A 25,146-nucleotide genomic window follows, 5' to 3' on the forward strand; every position below is an offset into this window, starting at 1 on the left:
TTAAAACATATTTAAATCAATGGAAAATATGAAAGACCAAATCTGCTTTGTGAAGATAAGCATCTGCCAGGTAGCTGAGCATGCTCAACATGTTCAGTGGTCTGACACCACATTATAAGTTTCTAAAATTAGATTTTTCTGTCATCCTCTGTAGACAATTCCCAAGCCTCTGCAGAGTAGATTCTTGCCTCCACTTCCCTAACTCAGTGGCTTGAGTTAGTGGTTAGGACTTTGCCAGGATTGCCCTTTTCAACAGTCACTGCTCAGCCAAAAACTGAGCAGGGAAGCAGCACTTTGCAGGTAGAGACATTTTTTGCAAGTATGCTTCAGGGAAGGCTGGTCTCCACTCAGAAGTTACTGAGCTCCCACAGCACCACACCCTCCTTTGGAGGTGAGGATGTCAAACAGGTTGGCTTTCCCTCAGGGAGGGGGTGGATTCAAGACGCACGGGCTTCCTCCTCATTGGATGCTGCTGCTGATTCCCCGCCTCTCCAGGCTCCCTGTCTGGGTGTTAAATACATTTCTTAGAGGGTCAGTGGCACCTATGGTGCTGCTCACGGCTTGGCCATAGAGGGGTCATCTGCTTGCTTTACTTGTCTGGTTCCAGAAGAAGTTTTTAGGGACTTCTCTCTCTTTTTTAGTGCTTGAGGGTGGTAGTGAGGGAAGCGTCTCCCTCAAACTTGTCACTGCAGTTGCAACATCTACCCTCATCGCTTGGAAAAAAATAACCAGTACAATCAAGGTGCACAGGAGACCATGGGAAAATTCAGAAGTATCCTTCTTTTGTGCCTTGGCTTTCTTCTAGTCCACGTAAGAGGTAAGTGGCCTTTGTCTTGGCTTATTTCTAGGGTGAGATTATTGAAAATGAAAACAAACAAAACCCTTAAAACCCAACCCCTAAAAAAATACAGTTGTCTATTTAGAAATACTTGCTGGTGTTACTTTTGTTGCTACTGTTTCATGAGAAACTTTAAAGAGTGTTTGGATAAGTACTTCTGCAGTTTCTAAAGAGATATCTATCTTTTGGATGATAGCTTATAATAGCTATGCTAGTCAGAGTTTGCTTGTTACAATTTCTTATTTTCTCTTTAGTGTTGCTTGACTTGAGTATAAACTTTTTAAATGGAAGCTGTAAAATTACATCTTCCAGGGGAACTTAAAGTTTCCAAAGAGATCTTTAGTCAAATACTACCTTCATGCTTTTAGAGCTTTTCTTGGTTATTGATACTTTGAAATATATTAGTCATATCATAACAAAAAATTCTGATTCAGTTTAAAGATTCTTATGTTTTCATATTGATGCTCATGCTTTAATAATTACAAATTAAGAATTTATTAACCTTATCTAACATACTCCTGAATTTATAAAATTCACACACAAGCATATATTTTTTTCTCATGCAGGATTAACAAAGAATCAAACATATTTTGTACATATTTTTGTCAAATCAAAAGCAGTTGGGAAAATGTAGTCCTTTCATATTGAGTTGTTTTTCTATATTCAAACATAATTTTCTTATAGCAAAACGTTGTGTAAAACTTTCTTTAATATCAAACCAAGTAGGACCATCCTTGTGGGCATGTGCCATGTAGTGTATTTGTAACTTTTTCTTGTTTGTATATTAGGATTACTTCAAAAACTTGTAGCGCAGTGTTTGACTACAGGAAGAAATCAATCATTGACCATGAGTTCCAAAATAGCTACTGCTGATCATCCTCCTACATCCCCTGATTTAAAGGGAGTCCTTAAGAGATCTTGCAATGATGGGCAGTGAAAAAACCTTACCTGAAATTAGTGCCATAGTTCCATTTTAACAAATCAGGAATTGTTCGGAGGTCTTCAGCAAGTACCATGGCATAGAAACAGTAGGAGTGTGCTGGCCTGCCCCTGCCTGCCCATAGTATGTTGTGAGCAGGGATGATTCACACAGTCTCTCATCACTGGCATGCAGACTTTCTTGTTCTGAAGGAATCTCTTTTGTTGAATATTTCTGTTCAAACAATCTGAGCATGAGCATTTCCATATGCTCTATTATTTTAAATACAATGATAGTCCTAATCCTAAACTTGCTTGCTTTATACATGCGCTTATTTAGAGCCAGTTCAGGTCCTGCTTTAGGGAAGTCATTGCTGAAAGCTGCTGTGGGGTCTGGGCACAGTCTTATGACCACAGAAACTATTTAATCCACTTTGAAAAGCAAAATGAATTATTCCAAGTCTATGGCAACAGCCATTGAATTTTATAATAAAATTATTCACCATGTTTCAAGAGACATTTATGGGAGCCACTTCTCAGTCCTAATCAAGATGTGATATGAGAAAGGCTTGGTGATGCTGGTGAAAAGCTGGTCTAAGTCCTTATGATAGGAAAGCCTATGGCATGATTCACCATTTATATGGAGTTTTAATTCTTATCTAAACTGTAACCATCTGCAACATCTTCTAGAAACTACTGTGCCACCAAGGCCAGTCCGGATCATATAATTTCCCTTAACATCTAGCATTTCCTTTATGTCCAACTATCTTTCAGTTAGTTGGTTAGACTACCTTGATAGACACATCACAACAGAAGTGTGATGTAACCAAGGACCACACTGCGCAAGAGAGCTGATATACTTCAGAAACTTACTTGCTTACTGCAGTCTTCCATACTTTCTTCTACACTCCTGACTTTTTTTATTTCCAAGCTTAGGCAGGTTACATGAGGTCTCTCATGTAAGTTGAGATGTAATAACTAATTGTCTGAGTGGTTTTTAGCCCAACTCAAATGAAAGAAACTTCATTAGAGACTTATTCTACTGAAGTTCATGCTAATGTCCCATGCCGGTTATTGTGGCTCGGCTGACCTGTGGTAATTCAGCTTTGGCTGTGTCTCCACTGCGCACTTAAGGTGTGGTAAGACATTGCTTACCTCCTAGTCCCCCAGTAACTGAGATGACACACCTGTTTGAAATGTATTCTATGTCCCATTTGGGCCATACACCTCATTTTTGAAACATACCACAAGTCCCATTTGGGCTGTATGCTTGTATACATACCTGTAGTGGGGAACCTGTGCAACCTGAGGACTCTCTCACGTTGGAGCTGGAAATCATCTGAGACTCCCACTCAGACTTTACTGTTTAGAAATGCTCCTCAGGTTCCCAATACAGATATAATCCACATAGCCACAGTCATTAAGGCCAGCTGATAGATCCTGTTTAGTCAGTGACAAAGATAGCACAAATGTTGATGATGTTTAAGACTCATTAACTACTGCATCAAGTGTTGCATGTTATGCAGGTAAAAGGAATAGCATTTATTACTAGCCTGTAAGCCATGTATCACTGTTCAGCTAAGGCTTACAAAGATGTTGACTCAAAACTAATTGTATTCTTGGTTAATTAGGTAGGCACTTTATGGGGAGAAAATTACAGACTTGTTCGGATTTCAGACACTATATGACTTAGTTTTATGAATAATACAGTTTTCACTGGAGTGAAAAGAAAGAATGGGAGAGATAAAAAACACAGTCCTGTTGTTCTTATACTGCTCCATCAAGCTCCAGTCCTCGCTGTTGCTCTGTGTGAGGTCCCTGTGTACGTGCTGAAGCACTCACAGTATCAGCAGGGATACATCAGCCAATTAATTCTCTCAATCTGGGTGCCAAAACTATTTCTCTCCCAATACCAGAGCTGCTATCATCTGCAGGCATGTAAGTGCTATCACACAAGGGTGTGATTGCAGTTTGATAAATAGACATACCTGAACTGGTTGAAACGCTAACAACAGCAGAGGTGTTGCAACATCAGAGCTTGGGAAGAGCCAACAAGAAGTGTGGTTACTCAGCTTCTCAGATTCACTTTCCAAACATTGCTGCCACATTGCAAACCTGGTAGCAGAGCCCAAACTGCCTGTTTTCAGTATGTATTTTTCACTCATTTGCATCAGTGATTGTCAATCCCTTTCCATCTCACTAAGGGTAATTAATAACAACAACAACAATAATAATAATAATAATGATGTCACAATTATTGCAAGATTATAATTCAATAAAAATATGTCTTTCTGTGGCATTTTGTCTCATAGTTAGAAGAAGCAAAATTCAGATTGTTTTGATCTTTTTTAACATCAGAGTCTTCCTTATTTTTGGCAGTGGGGCTGATATCTATGAATGTTATGGCGAAATACAATCTAAAATGGGTTCTGTAATACAATATCTCATGAAAGCAAATAAGCCATCCCAACTGAAAGCAAGAGCTTGAATGCGTTATGAAAATGTAACAGTCCTGCTTCCACTGTATAAGCTTTTCCTGTCATAAATGCATTTTCTAATTCCTAAGGAATTTATTTTAAAAGCTAAATCACAGCAATATATTTTCAAAGGGCAACAATGTTCCAGATCAAATGAAAACAAACTGCAGAGTAGGCACTAAGATTAGCAGACAAATAAAAGACAAGTCCGTCCTTACGTTCCACATCTTATAAGATCAGTATTGGAGGAACCAGGGGCATACACTCCATACCAGGAACTGTCCTGCATTAACAGCAACAAAGCCTCCTGGATCACTATCTATCGTGCACCAAAACTGCAGCTCTGCCTTGCAGGTTAACATCTGCAAGGAAGAGAAATTGAGATATGAGCCGGATATTTCTATTCACAAAGATCTCACAGACCATTTTGTTGCCTGAGCATAATGGTAACAAAAAGAAGGCTGGCTCTTTGTTCAGAAATCCAACCCAGATTTGCAGATCATTCTACACACTAAGACTCTTGATTTCTGTTCCCTCCAAAGGCTAAGCTGTCAGATGCTCTTCTGAGTCTCCTGCTTTTGAAGTTCACATACCAACTGATGCTCCATCACAGAATCACAGAATGTTAGGGATTGGAAGGGATGATCGAAAGATCATCTAGTCCAATCCCCCTTCGCCCAGGGTAATTCAGAGAGGCTTCTCTGTGCACTCTGTCAGCGTCTACAGAGGCTTCTTCAGCTCTGCAAAGGGAGCCTAATTGCTTTTCTCATTTAGCAACTCTTTCCAGCATTATTCTTTTCCAGAAAACACATTCTTAATGGGATTAAATGGAGAAGACATAGGCCCTGCTTCTTTGCTGTCTTGCATCTTAAACATGCAAGCAAATAATGTATAGGAAAGCCTCTGATTATCAACTTCAACTTGGCAGTATTACCAACCCCTTGGAAGCAATTTAAATAATTATGCTGATGGGTTGCTGTGGATTGACCAAGGCAACAAAGGAAACCTTGTGGTTCAGGCTAGACACGAGGAAGATCTTTTTTCACATTGAGGGTGGTGAAACACTGGTCCAGGTTGCCCAGAGAGGTGGTAGATGTCTCATTCCTGGAGACATTCAAGGCCAGGCTGGATGGGGCTCTGAGCAACCTGATCTAGTTGAAGATGTCCCTGCTCATTGCAGGGGGGTTGGGCTAGATGACCTTTGAAGGTCCCTTTCAACCCAAACTATTCTGTGATTCAATGGTTCTAATTCAGGGGGCACAGGACTAGTTATACTCTAGAATTTCTGAGACAAATTCAACTCATTGTTGGTTACAGAACAGCACGACTGAGATCTGTACTACCCATATTGAAGAGCTAAAGGTATTTTGCGTGCATTTTACCAGCATGTTTGGAATAAAGGTGGGAGGAGTAACATTAAAAGACACTCTGCAAGCAACAGAAAAACCCTGGTACCTCCCTGACCTCCCACATTATCTCAAGCTCCCATTCTCTCTGAACTCTCAGCTGGGGAAAGCGTGGATCAAGCAGTTGGTACTTGCACAGTGAATGGTCACCCAGAGAGGCCATCACAGCTGCTGCTTGTGCCACATTACAGGGTTTCAGTAGGAACAACCATATAGGTCACTTATTTGAGCCTATCTATGTGTATAGTTCTTACGCAATGTGACCATCATTAAGCCCAGCGCCCTCAAACCAAATGGCTGCAAAGGGCTGACAGCTTCACAAAACACACAGGAAGAGGACAGAGAGAAGCTTTGGCTGAACAGCCCACGCTGTGGCATAAGCTCTGCTTCCTGGTGACACAAAGCTGAAAACCTGAGTTTCAGTAAGAGGCGCAGACATACAATGCTGCTTTATCAGACACTACAACTCCATTGCTCTGCCTGCAGTTTTACAGCACACACCAGCTTCTTCTGTACTCACTCTGAAGCAAAATATAGAATATTCTGTATGTTTTATTTTAAGTATGTAGGATGTATTCGCATCATAAAGATCAGCAGCTACCTTTGAACAGCTGTTGTTTGTCCACAACAAAGCAAACACCATCAAACTAGAAGATTTTCTTTCATGTTTGATGAGATGATGCTGCACAGACCTAAAGCACTATTGTCACTCTTGCTTTATTAGTGCATCTTATTTGCTGGTAATTATTTAAATGCGTTCTTGTGTGAATAAGTGAGAGAGACCTTTTCATTTCCCTTGAATTCTAACTATAAACAGAAGCGGCCTAGAAATAAACATGAAACCAATAATCAGGTCCATATGCTGTGGTCTATAGACTGGAACTTACATCTTAATTACAGATTTTAAAGCATACTCATTTTCCACCCCAACATCAAGGAGTTGCAATGGCAATTGTTGTTTATAGAATGGAATGGCCATGATGGAAAAAGAAGCTACAGTAACCTCATCAGGAAATATGGATCATAAGGGTATTACACAGAAGAAATTGTACCTGCTCATCAAGACTTTGTCCGAAGTGTCCACTCTGGAGTGTAATCCTTCACGTTCTCCCACAACATTTCTTACATGAGTAATCTCCTTTAAACAAACATAATTGTTTCCTGAATAAAGTTGGACCACTAAATGGGTATGTTTTGAATCCCATACCTGAGAGAATACATCATGTTTTCTCGTTACATGGAAAATATGTCTCATGATTGTATAATAATCAGAAATGATCTGTACAAAGAATAACTTACCATTTAAGTTAAAAAGAATATAAAATGGGTCCCATGAGCAAACTCGGTATCATATTGTTCTTTCTTAGAAAATTTTTGTTTTCTTTTGTGAGTCATCTACTCCTTCCTCAGTCTCTGCCAGCTTCATAATGCTTTAATCTCCTTGTATTCGTAAAACAATTCTTATTTAATTACACTGAAGAAATCATTTTTGTTCTTACTTTTAAATAATGTAAAATCAACTTATTTGCCCTTTCTATCTAGCTGACATTTCTAAGTTAGCTGCTTTTAATTTATTTGTAACACAGCTAATCTCATCCCACTAGCAATGCACTCAAAGGCCATTAATTTAATCATATTAATGGCAAAAGGATTTATCTAACACACATATGCATGTATGCATTTAAGATATATGTTCACACACATGTATGTACACGTATAAATGCATTTTCTTATGGATCTCATCTTCATCTTTAATGCTAGACTACACATATTAAACACCTGAGAATTTAATTTCATATATTGCATCAGTTGGCTCTCTTTTAGCAATATTCATTCTGTCTTATTTAAATGTGCATCAATCTAATGACCACAAGCTGTGTTCATATGGATCTGGTGCAGGACTGAGCCTACTTATGGAGATTAAAAACTGCAAATTGATGGCATAGTAGCCTTTCGTCAGAAAACTTCTAACCACAGTCACTAATGATGAATAGGCAACACTGACCTGCAGAATTCAGCCTTGTTCCTCATAAATGCTCCTCAAAACCTGTGGGACCTCAGACCTTTGTGATCAATCAGCTAAAGGGTGATGAATCCATTTAACATTTAGATCACAAATTCAACCATAGGCAAAAGACGCCTTGCTTTCTCTATTTTAGGGACTGTATATTTTGGTCACATTTTCAGAAAACTAATATGAACAGAAGTCTGCAAATATGACATTCACATGTGCATGAGGACACCACTTTGCAGGGGACTGCCTTGGTGGGGTAAGATGACCTCAGCTCTGTGATACTTCAGCAGAAGGTGTCTTATGTTCAAGGGAGCTTACTAAAAGATGGCCCAGTATCTCTGTAACCAACAGCAACTATAACAGTCTCTACAGTTGAGCAAGTGGGCTAACAAGGATTTTGTATCACCAGCCTTCCACATATTATATTTAAAATGCTCATAGAAAGTATTGGTATTAGTGAAAGCAAATGTCCTACCTGAAATAATCATGCCTGTAAAAACAAATCTAGTAACTTTTAAATCTAAGCTACTATATTTTGATGCTTGGATTTATGGACTTTATTCTCCCCTGTCTGGCTGCTACAGTCTACTCTTAGCTCTTGAGGCCAGGTCTACACTTCAGATTTTTATTGGCACAGCTTCATGTGTTGGGTGGGGATGAGTGAATTACCTCCCAAATAAGGCTGGCAGTGCCAGCAAAAGTCCTGATCTTAGTATAGTTCGTTGTGTTTGAGCAGTTAGTATAAACATAATTAAAACAGATCCTTTCATGACACAAAGTGTATATCAATCTGGAAGGCTGGCTTTCTTAGCTTAGCATTTTCTCATTCGCGGATAAGGACTTTTCTGTGCTGTCAAGCAGGAGCTTATAAGCACTTTCTTAAATTATCTGTTATGAATCATTGTGGACCACCCAACAAAAATCACTATTACAATCATCCCATTTCTATGTAAACACCAGGATACTCCCAGAAGAAAGGCAAGAAGTGATGCCAAGAAATAGTATATTAGCCCAAAGCAGTACTAACAGAAATAACTCTGAGATAATATCTCCTGAATAGCTAAATCTCTTAATAACTTCATTCAGGTTAAAAAAAAAAGAAAAAAAAAAAATCAAACCAAACCCCCCCCCCCCCACCCCCCCAAAAACCAAAACCAAATAAAAAACCCTGAAGGAACAAAGCTGTTTTTCCCCACTAAAATTTATTTCATTCTCATTTTCATCACTATACTTCCAGCTGTTTCTATTATGGAAGCAGATCCAAAAATAAGGCCAATTTTGTATATGGAAAATAATTTTTTTTCGGTCTGTTCATTCTGTAAAGAAGCTTGTCTAATTTATTTCCATTCTAATTTATCTTTAGAGTTCCCTGAAGTGACTGCAGTTCCTATTGAGCTAAATATTCTCCAAGTCTCTAATGTATTTTTCTTTTCAGACCCACCATTTTGCACATGAAATCTGGGTTGTTCAGATATTTTACCATCTGTTACCCTCCCAGATTAGATTCTTAAAATGTGTAAGTGCAGTCTAGAAGTAGTAATGAGCATTTAAAATTCTGGTCCACAAAATTTTACTCTTTGTGGTCATTCGATGTTGTTATCAGAGGAAGCTGGGATGGAAGTCCAAACAATCTTTCTTTTTATTGGAATATAATTTACCATGCTGGACAGACATCCACATATAATCTGCCCATCAGTCAAGGTTCACATTTACACAGCCAAAGAGATTTCAGTATAGATTCCTGTCTTACTCCTAATCATTCATTCTGTGTTGGTGTCTGCTCATTTTATTACTTGGTTTATCATGAAAAATAATTAAAAAAAAAATCAACCTGAATAATTTCTTCAGGGGATTTTTTAGGCTTCTTTTATCTCTCCTTAAAATTTCTGTAGTTGTCTTATATTTCTCTCTTGTTTCAAAACAACACCTTTTGCTTTTTCCCACTTTCTTGATAACAGAGCAGACATACAACGGGAGAGAGAAATGTTGGTATTTTCTCGAAGAAAGACAGATGTTAGTAACTGTTTCAGTCTGCTGTTTTGCTTTGTTTCTCATGGAATTGGAAGAATCTGATTCATCTCGTTTGAATTCCATAATCTCTTTTGATTAGATTCCTCCTTCCATTATTTATTTTTGTTTTTAATTTTCCCTCACTTCAAAGAAATATTGTACCCAGAAGTTTTCCAGAGTCTTCCCTCACAAGATGATTTTGTCACATTCTCTTTACAGCATCAGGACCTTGGTAGCTGCTTTCTAAGTTGTTAGTTTCTGCATGTCAGGACCTGTAACAAAGGAGCTGGTGGGGCCAACAGCTCTTTGGTGTTACAGAATTATTTCTGATGACTCACTCTGATGAGAACTGATTTGAATCCTGCTGGCAGAATCCTGCAGCAGCAGGACCCAGGTCAGACAGTCTCCTTCAGCATCCAGGATGCCCATCAAGAATTAAGATTAATCCAGAGGACAAAATCAAAGGACAGTCAAACTTAAGTTGCTTGTATTGTTGTCACTGAAAAAATGGTTCAGAAAAATACAATTTGACCATATAAGTCGAAGCAATGTCAGCATGTCAGCCAGTGGTTAGGGGTCTGCATGAGGATCAGATGGTCCCATGGCTGGCCAGCAGGATGGCCAGTAAGGGCCGGTGATGTCCTCAGGGCCCTGGCAGGAAATATTTTCTGAGGAAGCCACTTGTCAATTTTATGTATTATAATGGATTCTTCAAAAACAAACAAACAAATAAACCAACACCACCTGTCAGGGTCTTGGAATGTTATGTATCCAAGGACTCAGTCCAAAGGTTTCTGGACTTAGCTAGGTTGGCTGAGGGCCAGGGCAGGTGAAAGAAAGGTACTTGACAAGGTGATACTGCAAGATCAGTTCAAATAAGAGATAAAATGCTACTCTAATAACGTGTGTGGGAACGTTTTATGTTGTCATTGGCTTTTTCGTTCCAAACACGTGTTTGTAATAAAAATTTTTATAGGGACAGTTTTGCTTTAGAAACCATTCGCTATTTTTCATTCCAGCCATGTTTTATCTTTTCTGTCAGACACCAGCTATAGTTAGGTTCACAGACTTATGTGAAAATCCTCATGGGAATCAAAACATTTTTACTTTATGCTCCTGTGTTGATTTTTATCTGAGGATCACACAGTGTTTTACCACTGATAATTAATTTTTGCAGGAGCTCTTTGAAATAGGTGAGAGCCATTATTCAGGAACAGTAATTAATAAGAAGAATGCCACAAAGATGGGCAGGACCTGTTGAGAAGAAAGGCCTGAGATGAACTCAGAACACAGTCACACCGAAGAATGTTTGACAACCTCTCTTTTTTTCCTCAGCTTCCCTGCTTGAACAACAATGCTTTTCTTGCTGTGAAGTGTTCAAGACTTACTAAAAAACAACACTTCACTGAACAGTTAGGCATTAAGTGTTTTAGACAAGATAATAAATAGATGCAGATCAAGAGGCTCACTTGATAGGGCACAGTAAAATATTTCTGCCATGGCACCTAGTGACTTTTTGTGGTTTGTGCAGGCTGATCTTGTATTTGGTGTGCAAACACAAGGACAGTTAAATTTCAGTCTGGATGAAAACTAATGGATACATACTCTGCAAAAAGGTGTTTCATGAAGACTATGTATTAAAAGGAAAGTGGCAGATTGTAGAGAGTGGAAAGTAAAACCCACATGAATAACTGTTTGTTCAGTTCAAAGTTGTATGCTTCAGTTTATACATTTTAAATGTTTTCCAGTTTTATTGCCAGCTGACTTCAAAGGTCAGGATACTAATTGCCCTGCTGTTACAGGAAGGGTTCTTTTATCCCCTTTCAGATTTTTCTAAGGTACAGTGCAAGCTAAATTAGAATCTTTTACTGCTGGCGTGTGTTACAGGAAGAATTAAAAAAAAAAAAAGTTGATTCATGTTACAGGTGATCACAGGATGGGCTTGCCAGTAAAGTTGCTCTCTGGAGCTGGCCCAGTAAAATAATAATGAAGATATTAAAAGTTCTCACCTAATGATTCTGGTTTGCAAGTACCATGCTGAATGCTGCTTTCAGCCACCTTCTGGCAATAGACCTTGTGCCATACAACAGGCCACCTGCATTCTTCGAAGGTGTGTTTGCACTGTGGCTGAAAATGGATAATGTGAGAGAAAGGCTTCTCGTTGCACCTCCTGAATGAATAGCTTCTCTGAATTAACTGAGCCCCTCTCGCATGGTCGTTCAGGACTGCATAGTGCAGGGACAGCAGATGGCAGCTTGCCCCGTGCCTGCTCCTGTTCGAATGGATTTTCCCTTTGCCTCTGACTGGTGTTCCGGCTTTGTCCAGAGCAATCAGACCTGGAGGTCATGTGAACCTGTCCACTGACTTTGTGTCTTTCCTTCTGTCGTCTTCTTTCTAGGTCAACATGATTTTGATTTAGCTGATGCTCTTGATCACCCAGGTACGTAAATCTCCTATCCTTATTTTACTATGGCATTTAGAGTCAATAATAAATCTTAAGTCCTTTTCCTTGAGGACTGGAATATGAAGTGTCTAGTACTTCAGTTGAAGATATACAGAACTGAGAAATGCTAGATTTCAATATTTCTGTCATAAAATTAAAATTTTCTTCAAAACAAACAAACAAAAAAAAGCTTTGAAAACATATCCCTTTATTTTTAGCTTCTGTCATGATACATAAAGATTTATTGATTGCAGCTCTCTAGATTTGCACAGATACCTTCTTTTGTTAAATTGAAAAAGTTTAAGCTGTTATTGTTTATTGGTATGTCATTGTGACCCACAGATGACATAATTACCAGGAGGCCTACAGTGATCAGAAGACCAACGAGGCCTGTGCTGAGTAAGTAATGAAGACAACAGGTCATAACTGATTTCAGATATGTAGAAATTGTCTCCCATGAGGTTCTTTATCATATTTGCTGATGTACCTTAACTGAGATCATTAGGGTGAATACTAGCTGTCATTTGTATGTGAAGTATTTTTTAAGAGTTACCAGTTATACATCTTTACTGCTTCCAGTAAGGCTTTAGAGCATGACTGGCCACTGATGCCATCTGTTAGGAATACGACCATCAGATGATTATCTGCCCTACCTGAATCAACTTCACTAATTCTTGAGAATAAAGAACTTCATGTTTTCCAGATAATTTTGGAATCTCTTTCAGTACTGAAGGCAATTGCAAAGAGTTTAAAAGCAATTAAGACTATTTTTAAAGGCAGTGTTAAAAACCGATTACTGGATTTGGAAATGTGCAGAAAGATGTTACAAAAGTATGTCCTAGGATCTACCTGATGATCTCCCTCATCTTAACCTCAGGGTTTCCTCTTTGCCTCATTCAGCCCATATCATTGAGAAATGAGGCTGTCTGAGACTACGATTTTGTTTGAGCTGGATGTAGTTATTGCACAGACCTCTGGGCATCACTTCCCACATAGAAACCTCTGCCTGAGATGAACCTCTCCTGTAGGCACCTCTCGTCTAGTGTAACAAAGTTCAACACACAACTTAGTGGAAGAAGAAGGTGATGTTTATTTACAAAATCTCTAAATCAGTTGGTTTTACCCACTCATGTTTATCCTGCCATTGATTTAATTCACTCATACACTCAAACCCATGTACTCATGAGCACTCAGAAGTGGTGACCTCAGGTGGTCTGGTGAGCATCATGTGCAACATGGGACAAGGTACATCAGCTACTGAGTCCTTATCCTGTGTCTGTGGCTCTTGTTCAGAAATGATTGGCTAGTTTATGTACAGATCTGTCATACGCTTTAGGAATCATCAGCTATTATATCTCTGGTCATTTGCCTGAAAATCTTACTTATTTCAGCACCTCTGAGGTCATGTTGCTGCCCACTGTCTCATTTTGCTTCTTTGGGGTACAGAGACTATGGTTACAGTCTATTTTCTGGATGAGCGAACAAGAAAAGTAATGGATCAGGTGATCTGCTGCAGCGCATTGCTTTAGAGTGTTCTTCTGCTTTTCCTCTGATAGGTCCTCAGTGCTGTCATCTTATCAGAGTGCAGGCCTGCTGGTTTTGACAGAAACAACACATTCCTTAATTTTACTACTGAGAACAATGACCTTTGTCTGTTCTTTTAACTCTTTGCTCTGCTGTTTCTTCTGATCCCTACAGATACACACATTTTCATTTTTCTTTCATTCAGATCAACTTGAGCATTTCTGCAACAGATATCTGCATGAACCCTCCAGAGGGGAACCCTGTGTTTTAACTGAATTCTTCATCTTGATAATAAATTGAATCCAGTTTGCAATTTATCGCTTCTTACAGTGTTAGTATTTGACACATAGACGTATTTTTTAAATGCAACACTCTGCTGGCCAGACAGACAGTATCAATACCTGGCTTGACAAGAACAAACTGAGTCATGAATCTGAATATTTTCCTGCCAGATTCCCTGGTGACATCAAAGCATTTCTGAGTTGTTACACAAATGAGACTAGATACTGTGCAAAAGCAGATTCCCAATCCCTCTGGATATAAAGAACATATAGAGGCAGACTTCTGCACGGTGATGCATGTGGATGGATTCTCCTGGGTTTCAAGAATTCTGACACAATTACAATGAAAAAAAAAAAAAGAACTTCTATATAATTTTCTGTGACAATAAGCGTCTGTATCAAAATTTAGGTAGATTTTGCTGTCCCGTCTGATTCATTCCAGCACTCTATATTTATAAGGAGCAAGAAAGGGATCTTTGGAGTTATGACAATCAGCTAATGGATTTCTGCCTGTTACTCAGTGAACTTTCAGAGCTCACCATCACTCCATGAACACCCTAAAATATCACCCACTTATCACCACTCATATCCACACCTGAACATTGGAAACAGAGTTCCTCCTGTTTATGCATCCACAGCTTATTGACAAATTGTTTATTGGAAGGAAAATTCCATCCCAGGCACAGCAAGACACGGTCCTGGCAGAATGGCAATAGCCTGTTGATTCACTACATAACATGCACATATAGACATTTAAGTATATTTAAAAACCTTTATAGTTCAGCCATGGAAAAACAGTCATCCAACTTCAGACAGGCAGATATGATCGCTTGAAGCAAAAACTTTTATGTCACCATGACCCTTACATAAATTAGTTAATTCAATTCTCTCTCCCTAAGTAGGTTTATTACTTTCCAGTATTTGTTCTTGAAATGGGTATTCAGTTTTTGCAGTTCAACCAATTATACAAGCCAAACATGCACATACTAGTTTTAACCACAGGCATGTTAATAAATTAGTGTATTTTTAAAATAGATACATTTTAATATCTTAACATAGCTAATTTTATTTATGTACTTGCAAATATATTAAAGAGGTATTGATCTTGATTCCATTATGAGATTTATTCTGGGATTTTTAAAAGCAGGAATAAATCTTCCATATTTTCAGTATTCAATATATTCATTAACTATTTAGATGAGGGAATAGAGTGCACTATCAGCAAGTTTGCTGATGACACCAAGCTGGGAGGAGTGGCTGACACGCCAGAAGGCTGTGCTGCCATCCAGCAAGACCTGGACAAGCTGGAGAGTTGGGCGGGGAATAACCTAATGAAATTTAACAAGAGAAAGTGTAGAGTCCTGCATCTGGGCAGGAACAACCCCAGGTTCCAGTATAGGTTGGGAAATTACATATTAGAGAGCAGTGTAGGGGAAAGGGACCTGGGGGTCCTGGTGGACAACAGGATGACCATGAGCCAGCACTGTGCCCTTGTGGCCAGGAAGGCCAATGGCATCCTGGGGTGTATTAGAAGGGGGGTGGTTAGTAGATCGAGAGAGGTTCTCCTTCCCCTCTACTCTGCCCTGGTGAGACCACATCTGGAATATTGTGTCCAGTTCTGGGCCCCTCAGTTCAAGAAGGACAGGGAACTGCTGGAGAGGGTCCAGCGTAGGGCAACAAAGATGATTAAGGGAGTGGAGCACCTCCCTTATGAGGAAAGGCTGAGGGAGCTGGGTCTCTTTAGTTTGGAGAAGAGGAGACTAAGGGGGGACCTTATTAATGTTTATAAATATATAAAGGGTGAGTGCCACGAGGATGGAGCCAGGCTCTTCTCGGTGGCAAACAATGATAGAACAAGGGGTAATGGGATCAAGCTGGAACACAAGAGGTTCCACTTAAATTTGAGAAGAAACTTCTTCTCAGTAAGGGTGACAGAGCACTGGAACAGGCTGCCCAGGGAGGTTGTGGAGTCTCCTTCTCTGGAGACATTCAAAACCTGCCTGGACATGTTCCTGTGCGATCTCACCTAGGTGTTCCTGCTCCAGCAGGGGGATTGGACTAGATGATCTTTTGAGGTCCCTTCCAATCCCAAACATACTGTGATACTGTGATTTGTCAGTTACTATGTGGGCAAATATTAAATTCTATAAGAGTTTTCAAGAAAAGCATAATACCTTGTTTGAATTTGTGGGACTGACCTGAAGAGTTGCTTGCCAAACATGCAGTTGTACCTTTTTCTAGTAAAACTAACATCTCATTGCCCAGAAGAATTGTGTGTAGCTCACTCTCTTAATCTTCCTTATTTTCATTTTTAGACAACGATCTACATTTAGGAGATGCTCTTGGTGGGGGTGAGTACTCTCTTATCAAATACAATGGTTGTGTGCATTCATAGTCTTTTTCTGAAGTCTGCTTAATTTGTGAAAAAGAGATTTCAAGAATATAGGAGGAACTGCAGTCACGAGAGTCATAACAACTCTTGTCCACGCATCCCCTTTGCCAGAGGCCACCATGCAGAGTGGGGACAGCAGGACGGGCTGTCTCTGGCTGCCAGCAGTGGGAGCTTCTAGGCAGTCCAGCTGTGAGAATTAAGCTACGGTTTATGTTACCATGTCAGGCTACCACAGTCATGGCTGAGGAGACGCTATACTGCCTGTTCAGCCCTGGTTGGTCAGGGTGGTGACCTCTGGCAGAAGGTTAAAGACAACAGGTAATGGCAGTAGTTTCTTCAGCTACCAAAAATGAGTCTGCCTAAGATTAGGAATGAGAGGTAACAGTGGACAGAGAGAGGTGTGAGCTTGAGTTAGCTCTGCTGATCCCAAATAAAAAATGCAGGAAGGAATGTTTCAGAGATGAGCACTATGGACTAGAGATAGTTTAAGCTGGAAGCTGCCAAGCTGTTGTAACCTGCTATGAATTCCAGGTATTTATAGAAATTCCAGAACTGACCCAGGAAGTACTCACCATACTGTGCTGAGCTGTGTGGACATATGAAATCCCTGACTTTGGCAATTGCACCACACTTTGTTCAGTGTATTTAGAGGCATATCAAGGATGTGAAGTACTCCAGAAAGGTTCTTGTACATAGAAATTTTCAAAAATTCAAGTAGTATTGAATCAAAGCCTAAAGTTCCACTTGAATCAAGGCTACTCAAAAGAAAAATTACTTCTCAGCACATTGCACAGAACCTCTGAATTATGGCTCCAGTCACAGTGGTCTGGTTTACTTACGTTCCAGTCTTAGAGAATCATAACTTTTATATTATTCTTTCCCATTTCCAGGTTTTTCCACATTTTAAGGTTCCCCTGTGGCATTTCATGCCTGTGTTTGAATGACATGTTGGCCCACACTTCATTAAGCTCAATCTAATTTTGTTTATAATTCCCATGTTTATACTGTCGCTTTTTCCTGCTCATACTAATTGTTCTATTCCTGCAAGTTTCTAATGTATCCTGTTATGAGAAGGTGGGTTTACTATGATGATTAAATTATTAATAAATAGCTAAAGTATCTTCACTAAAACCTGCCATTTTTATTCAGAGAATAGCAAATTATGTTTTCCTCAGTTTTTATTTCTTTGCTCCATTTTCAGTTCAGGTTCTTAATTGACATTCATACAGGGTATAATGGGATTAATGATATATACCTCATTAATGTTCTGAAGACATTATTTTTTCACTACCTATGCCATAGAATATATATTCTTATGCTTAGAGAAGAATAAGTGCTGCATCATAATAGAAGTTAATAATGGGATCAGTAGTTTTCTGCTTTTGTGCCATGGTGAGTCTTAGTTCATTACACACACTTCTGGAACAGAACTACTCTTCTATTGAATAATAAAATTGAATTATAGAATTGAATTATTTAGATATATGCTTAACTTCAGGTGGGTTTAGCTTACTGCAGTCAGTGGATTTTAGGTAAAGTCTTAAAGCTTTGCTAAATCAGACCCTAAACAGTACTCACAATCAGAAATATATTTAGTAGCTTGGCAAGAAGAAAATATAACAAAAGAGCATCTGGTAGGTATTGGTGGTGAACAAAATACTTAAGGAGAAGGAAGTTGCTATTTATTTCTGTGACCTAACTCTGATTTATTCAGAGCTAAATTCACTGTCTGGCTATGAGAACAGTTAAATATGTGACTGGACTGGTTGGAGAAAAGGTGGCAAGAGGGGACCTACTCTATATATGCAGAGCAATGGCCCTGGATGTTAATTCTGGTAGGTTTTGACCTGAGTCAGCTCTTGCTACTCCAGCACTGCATGTGCAGTTTGGAAACTGCTATTAGTCACCAGAGATCTCCTGCTCTGTCCAGTGCATCTATTCCTAACACTTTGGCAAAAATTGAGGCCAAATACCTAAACAACAAAGCTGAGGTCTGAGTTAATTTTGTACTGTTCAAAAGTAGGAAATTCATCATGCCTTAAATGAATTCAGCATCTGTTAGATGAAACTAATCTCCAGATCTTAGCAATACCTGCTGATGGCACAGAGATAAGCTGTTGCCTCCTGCCCAGCCCAGAATGCCAACTTCTCTGTCAGCTCTATGTAGCTGCACCAGTGGACTGCCCAGCTGTCAGCATTAAACAATACTAGCGCTTGCCAGAAATAGATGAAATATATTCCTTCTACATTTTTGTGAATTCTTCTCTCATTTTAATTTTGAAAATATTCCCTTTTCACTTTCCAATTAGTTTTAGTAGCAAGCTACTTGTTGATATGGTGCTTGAGACTTTTTAGCTAGTGAAAAGGTCCTTTTCTTAATTCACCAGGGGATGGATTAGAAATAGATATAAAATCTCAGGTTATCATACTCTTTGTTTACAGCTCTCAGTTTTGCCTGTCCAACCATCTAACAATATTAATTATCAACAGGTGACATCCCAAGAAAACCTTTGTACCCACCTCTTCCACCACGACCAGGAAGCCATATTAATTCTGGTAAGAATATTTTCTCCTAAGAAAATATAATGCTATGAAGTATTCAGAGCAGATATTTTGAATACTTTTTTTTCTTATTTCGTTGTGAATAGTTTTTATCATCCTTTCCCTCCATCTCCATTTTGTAATCACCATTCCTGACCCAGTGCTTGGAAATGTTTTCTGAGCTTTAATGTTGGTACCGTACAGCTTTTCTGTCTGCCCAAAATGTGGGACGTTGACTCCTAAGTGGCATGAGCCTTACACTCATCTTGTTTGCGCTTTCATTTTGGGTATGTATACACTGAACCATGCTAAAGTTCAAATTTGACATCTAGCCACAGGGTCTGGATAAGCCTATGTCCAAAACCATATCGAGATGTCCATCGGAGGTGGCTTTGGGGCATGCAACAGGTGGGACTGGAGACATATATTGCTTTTGCGTGACGTCCCAGACACCCACTTAAATAAAGTGGAAGTGACACATCTATTCCAGCTACCACCATGTACCACATATTTACTTCTGGTGTGATTGTAGTGGTGAGATGTGGACAGATGCTTCCGGAGTCCTTCTGGAGTCTTTCCTGGAAGGGACCCACTGGCTTCCTGCTCCAGGAACTGCTGGCATTTGAGATGTCCATACTACATAAGGATTTGTGCTACTGACAGCTCAAGCCCGCATATCCTACAAGTGCCAATACAGATGCAGAACAGGTAGACACCAACAGTTTTACTACTCCAGCTTCCAGGTGAATTTGAATAGGCCATTCAGTGCAAGATACCTGAGCCACCTACCATATCCAAGCTGGGATTTCAGAGGTCACTCACCCCTCTCTAGCACATTATGAAAAGACTGGACAAGGAAGTTAAGGAGTTACCCCCTGATCAGATAATTTTGCAACAGAAATCCTAATCTTTATCTTGCAGGAGGTTTTGATGACTCAGATCTCCTTGATGGGAAGGCTTTACCACCACACATAACAGGTAGTGTTTGCTAATTCTCCTTGCAGCTTCTCTCTCATACTTGTAGCTTGTAACAGGCTGGTTTTGTTTCAGGGGTAATCTTTCTATCACTGAAGGTATAGAACAAAACTCTGCTATTTTTATCTAGAACAGTCACCCTTCTCCACAAACCATGGCTTTGAGCCTGAAGCTCAAACTTGAAACATATTCCTAAACATTTTGTAGCATTCTGGCATGTGCCAGAATCTTACAGGATTAATCCCTTTGAATTCAGCTAGGGCAGTCCCAAGCCAAGAGGCTTCTGCTGAGAACTGAAAGTAGATGCACTGGGCCTATGATCTTGACTTAAATTATTGATGTATCATCTGATTGGCTGGCAGTAGAGAAAGCCAGAGTATACTGAACCTCCCACTCCCTGTCAAATTAGCTTGATGTAGACTGCTAACTATTATATTTTTTTGGAAGATAATATTATTCTCCAAAAACAAAGTGTCAGGAGGATGGACAATTACTCCTCTGGCCAGCACAGCTGTCAGTCAGGATGAGAAGGGGAACTCCTCTCTCATAGCCCTGCCGAGCCACCCCCTTTCCCCTTCTGTAAGAAATCACACTTTGCTGATTAAAGACGTTGTTCTCAAAACAAGATGAAAAACATTTATTGATGAAACTTCACCATCTATTCCAGGAGAAGAGGAGAAGCATTTCAATAATGGAGGAAACACAGGTATAGTAAATAATTTATTCGATAATTTGATTATGATCATCATAAAATAGTAAGAAAATGTTAGTCTTATAAAAGACTTTGGTGTTATTTAACAAATTAGGCTTTAAGACACCATTTTCACACCAGCTATAATGTAACACAATTTCTAGTCTTCTGTTTAATCTACTTAATGAATTTCCAATGTTTCACCAAGCAAGTCTCATAGTTTGTCAAAAACACTTCTTAGTACATAATATACTTAAGTCAAACTGTTTCAGTATCTCTGAAAAAAAAAAATCTCTCTCTTTTTCCACAGATTCAGGATTAATAGCTGGAGTTACATCTCCTATAATTTCTTCTTTTGTAATATTAGTTGTTGGATCAATAGCAGCCTACACCGCTTATAAGAACAAGAAACTTTGTTTCAAACCACAGGGTAAGACTGAATTTGTTTCCAGCTTTCCAAGTAGATTTAGCACTGGAGCAGCTGGGAATTTTACAAATAATTTCAGTGGGGGCAGAAATAGGTCAGGGATGAAGCATTTGAAAATCTTGTCCTAGGCAACTTCACTGCTCTGTAAGAGATAATCGTAATTAATGTTCTTCATCAAGAACAAGTGTAGGTAGCCGTAACATGCCCAGAAGATGGATATACATCACAGAATCGCAGAATGGTTGGGGTTGGAAAGGACCTTTGGTGATCATCTAGTCCAACCCACCTGCTAAAGCAGATTCACCGAGAGTAGATTGTACAGGAGTGCGTCCGAGCGGGTTTTGAATGTCTCCAGAGGAGACTCCACAACCTCCTTCAGCAGCCTGTTCCAGTGCTCTCCCACCCTCAAAGTAAAGAAGTTTCTCCTCATGTTTAGATGGAACCTCCTGTGCTTCAATCTGTGCCTGTTGCCCCTCATCCTATTGTTGGGCACCACTGAAAGGAGTCTGGTCCCATCCTCTTGACACCCACCCCTGAGATATTTATAGACATTGATAAGATCCCCTCTCAGCCTTCTCTTCTCCAGGCTGAACAGACCCAGCTCCCTCAGCCTTTCATCATGAGAAAGATGCTCCAGGCCCCTAATCATCTTTGTAGCCCAATGCTGGACTCCCTCCAGTAATTCCTTGTCCTTCTTGAACTGGAGAGCTCAGAACTGGATGCGGTACTCCAGATGTGGCCTCACCAGGGCAGAGTAGAGGGGGAGGAGAACCTCCCTTGACCTGCTGGTCACACTTTTCCTAATGCACCCCAGAATACCATTGGCCTTCTTGGCCACAAGGGCACATTGTTGACTCATGGTCAACCTGTTGTTGAACAGGACTTCCAAGTCCTTCTTTGCAGTGCTGCTTTCCAGCAGGTCCACCCCTAACCTGTACTGGTGCCTGGGTTTATTCCTCCCCAGGTGCAGGACCCTACACTTGCCCTTATTGAATTTCATCACGTTCTTCTCTGCCCAGTCCTCCAGCTTGTCCAGGTCTCACTGAAGGGCAACACAGCCTTCTGGTGTATTAACCCTTCCTCACAGTTTGGTATCACCAGCAAACTTGCTGAGGGTGCACTCAGCCTCTTCATGCAGGTCATTGATGAACAGGTTGAACAAGACTGGACCCAGTACTGATCCTTGGGGAAGCCCACTAACTACAGGCCTCCAACCAGACTCTGCACCATTGACCACAACCATCTGAGCTCTGCCATCCAGCCAGTTCTCAATCCATCTCACTGTGAACACATTCAACCCACAATTCCTGAGCTTGCCTATGAGGATGTTGTGAGAGACGGTGTCAAAACCTTGCTGAAGTCAAGGCAGACAACATGAACTACTCTCCCCTTGTCTACCCAGCCAGTCATACCATCATAGAAGGTTATCAGATTGTTCAAACATGGATTCCGTTTGGTGAATCCATGACTACTCCTGATAACCTTCTTTTCCTCCACATGCTTGGACATGACATCCAGAATGAGTTATTCCATCACCTTTCCAGGTATGGAGGTTAGGCTAACTGGCCTGTAATTTTCTGGGTTGTCTTTCTTGCCCTCTTTGAAGACTGGAGTGACACTGGTTTTCTTCCAGTCCTCAGGCATCTCCCCTGTTCTCCACAACCTTTCAAAGATGATGGAGAGCAGCTTAGCAATAGCATCTGCCAGCTCTCTCAGCACTTGTCAGTGCATCTCATTGGGGCACATGGATTTATGGATGTCCAGTTTGCCTAAACAATCTCTAACCTCACCCAAGTCTTCCTTTCTCCAGAGTTTCTCTCTTACCACAAGGGTCTGGGATACCTGAGGGTTGGTATTAGCAGTAAAGACAGAAGTAAATAAGGCATTCAGTTACACCGCCTTCTCTGTATCTGCCACCACCAGGGCACCAATCTCATTCAGCAGTGGACCTACATTTTTCCTAATCTTCCTTTTGCTGCTGATATACTTGAAGAAGCATTTCTTGCTGTCCTTAACATTCCTGGATAGATTTACTTCCAAGCAGAGCTTGGCCTTCCTCATCACATCCCTGCATAATCTAATGGCTTCCTTATGTTCCTCCCAGGTGGCCTGTCCCTTTTTCCACATTACATAAGCATCCTTCTTCCATCTGAGCTTTGGCAGGAGCTCCTTGCTCATCTCTGCTGGCCTCCTATGCCCTTTAACTGATTTCTTGCTCACAGGCATGCATCAGTCTTGAGCTTGGATGAAGTGAGGTTTGAATATTAGCCAGCTCCCTTGCACCTCTCTACCTTCTAGAGCCCTAACAGATGGGATTCTTCCAAGCAGGTCCTTGAAGAGGCCAAAGCTCACCCTGCTGAAGTCTATGGTTTTAGTCCTACTTATTGCCCTGCTTCCTCCATGCAGGATCCTGAACTCTACCATCTCATGGTCACTGCAGCTGAGGCTGCTCCCAACCCTCACATCTCCAACCAATTCTTCTTGGTTTGTTAGGACAAGGTCCAGCAGTACACCTTTCCTCGTTGGCTCATCTACCACCTGTGCCAAGAAGTTGTCATCAATGACCTGTAGGAACCTCCTGGACTGTGCGTGCTTAGCTATGTTGTCTTCCCAGCAGATGCCAGAGTGATTGAAGTCTTCCATGAGAAACAGGGCACATGATGTGACTTTATGAAAGAAATTACATAACATGAGGTCTCTGCTACCACAGAGGTGACTGACTGTCATGGCCATATACATGGAAAACAGTCTACATGGCCCAGATCAGCCTTTTCTGGGGCATCCCCATGTAACCTCTGGCTGGGGCCACCATTTCATCTCTGGCCTGGGTGGGCTTTCCGCCCTGTCCTGCACCACGTCCCTGGCACACCAGACCTGGCCATGAGCCCAGATAGCTGGCAGGTTTCCTGGCTTGGTCTTGGGTGGGCTGGTTGCCTTGTCTGCATCTGACACCGCCTGGCCATGGGACCATGGGGACCAAAGGGACCATGGGGTCCCTTTACCATCATCACCCTTCTGTATGTGACCACCGCACACACACTGTGGCTGCCCTCAGCTCCCTGCACTTTAGGCACAGCCTGGTCCTGGCCCTTCACTGCCACAGAGGTCAATTTAAACCTCTAATTTGTGTTATTTGTTCCATGATGTGAACGAGTAAGACAGGAGCAAAATGCAAGAGGCATGTGGAGAAGCTTCACAGACATTTCTGAGAGATCTGAGATCCCCTGGCACTTCAGAAAACCTCGGCCTGGGGCTGCCATAGCAGGCTCAGGGGTGGCTGCGACTGGCCCAGCACTGCGGAAGGCTTGGGCAGGGTTACACAGGGGAGATCCAGCTGGAGGACATGCCAGGATGCCCCCAGGGAGGCTGGTCAGGGCCATGAAGGCTGTTCATGCCCTCAGGGTCTGACAGTCACTTGTTTTCCTCTGTTTCTGTGGCCAAGGTATAACTAAAGCATCAGGTCAGTGATGCCATGGCCCTCTGAAAATGGGGAGCGAGGCCAATGGGAGGGTTTTCTGTACATCTCTGGGGATATGATTTTCCAGCTGCTGCCGCAAAAGGGCTGGAGCAAATAAGCCCCAGAATTGCTGGCAAAGGGCACACCTGTGGTGGAAATGCTGAATGTTCAATCTTTATTTTTCAGGTGGGGCTACAGTGTAAACTGGTGAAAGAAGAGTTGCCTTCTGATCACAGGCTCCTTTGTTTGGTGACATTCAGCCCACAGATCCCACAATTCATCATTCTGACAAAATAAAATCTTCCTCTAATTAATGTTTTGCTGTGACATTGCAATCCTGCTCTCTTTTACATGATGTCACTTGTGCACCTTGAACTTTACATCATCAAAGATGTGCCTAAAACATGTGGGGATGGTATTGAACTATCCAACCTGCATTCATAAAGGCTGGATACACATTTTGATTCATAAGTTACTGTAAACAACAGAGAAAGCAAGTTTAATAAAAGCTAAAAAATTGAAAGGTTTTGGTTTGTGAGCATTTGGATCACCAATTTTTTTTTTCCTGTGTTGAAAATTAGCTAAAATATTTATTCCTTCTGATAGAATGGGAATAAGGAAATTGTCACTTCCATTCATATATGTTGGGTTTCTTTACTATATTTCTGTATTGTCCATGAAGTTTAAGGAAATCTTGAAGTTGTACAAAGGATTAAAAATTGTAATGCCTTTACTTTTTATTTATATCTGAA

General features: G+C 40.6%; 1 protein-coding gene across 1 annotated transcript; it reads left to right on the top strand.

The window, feature by feature from the left end:
• Positions 1 to 756: 756 nt before the first annotated feature.
• Positions 757 to 24,642, top strand: XG (Xg glycoprotein (Xg blood group); the record flags this gene model as incomplete). The annotated part of the gene is made up of 9 exons (XM_082052351.1): positions 757 to 817; positions 12,062 to 12,103; positions 12,449 to 12,505; positions 16,227 to 16,262; positions 18,794 to 18,859; positions 19,766 to 19,822; positions 20,487 to 20,525; positions 20,821 to 20,940; positions 24,581 to 24,642. 9 exons carry the CDS (start codon positions 757 to 759, stop codon positions 24,595 to 24,597), a joined length of 495 nt encoding a protein of 164 aa, XP_081908477.1. The 3' UTR covers positions 24,598 to 24,642.
• Positions 24,643 to 25,146: the final 504 nt, after the last annotated feature.

The sequence above is a fragment of the Streptopelia decaocto genome (assembly GCF_964273445.1).
Source record: "Streptopelia decaocto genome assembly, chromosome: 1".
NCBI classification, from domain to species: Eukaryota; Metazoa; Chordata; class Aves; order Columbiformes; family Columbidae; genus Streptopelia; species Streptopelia decaocto.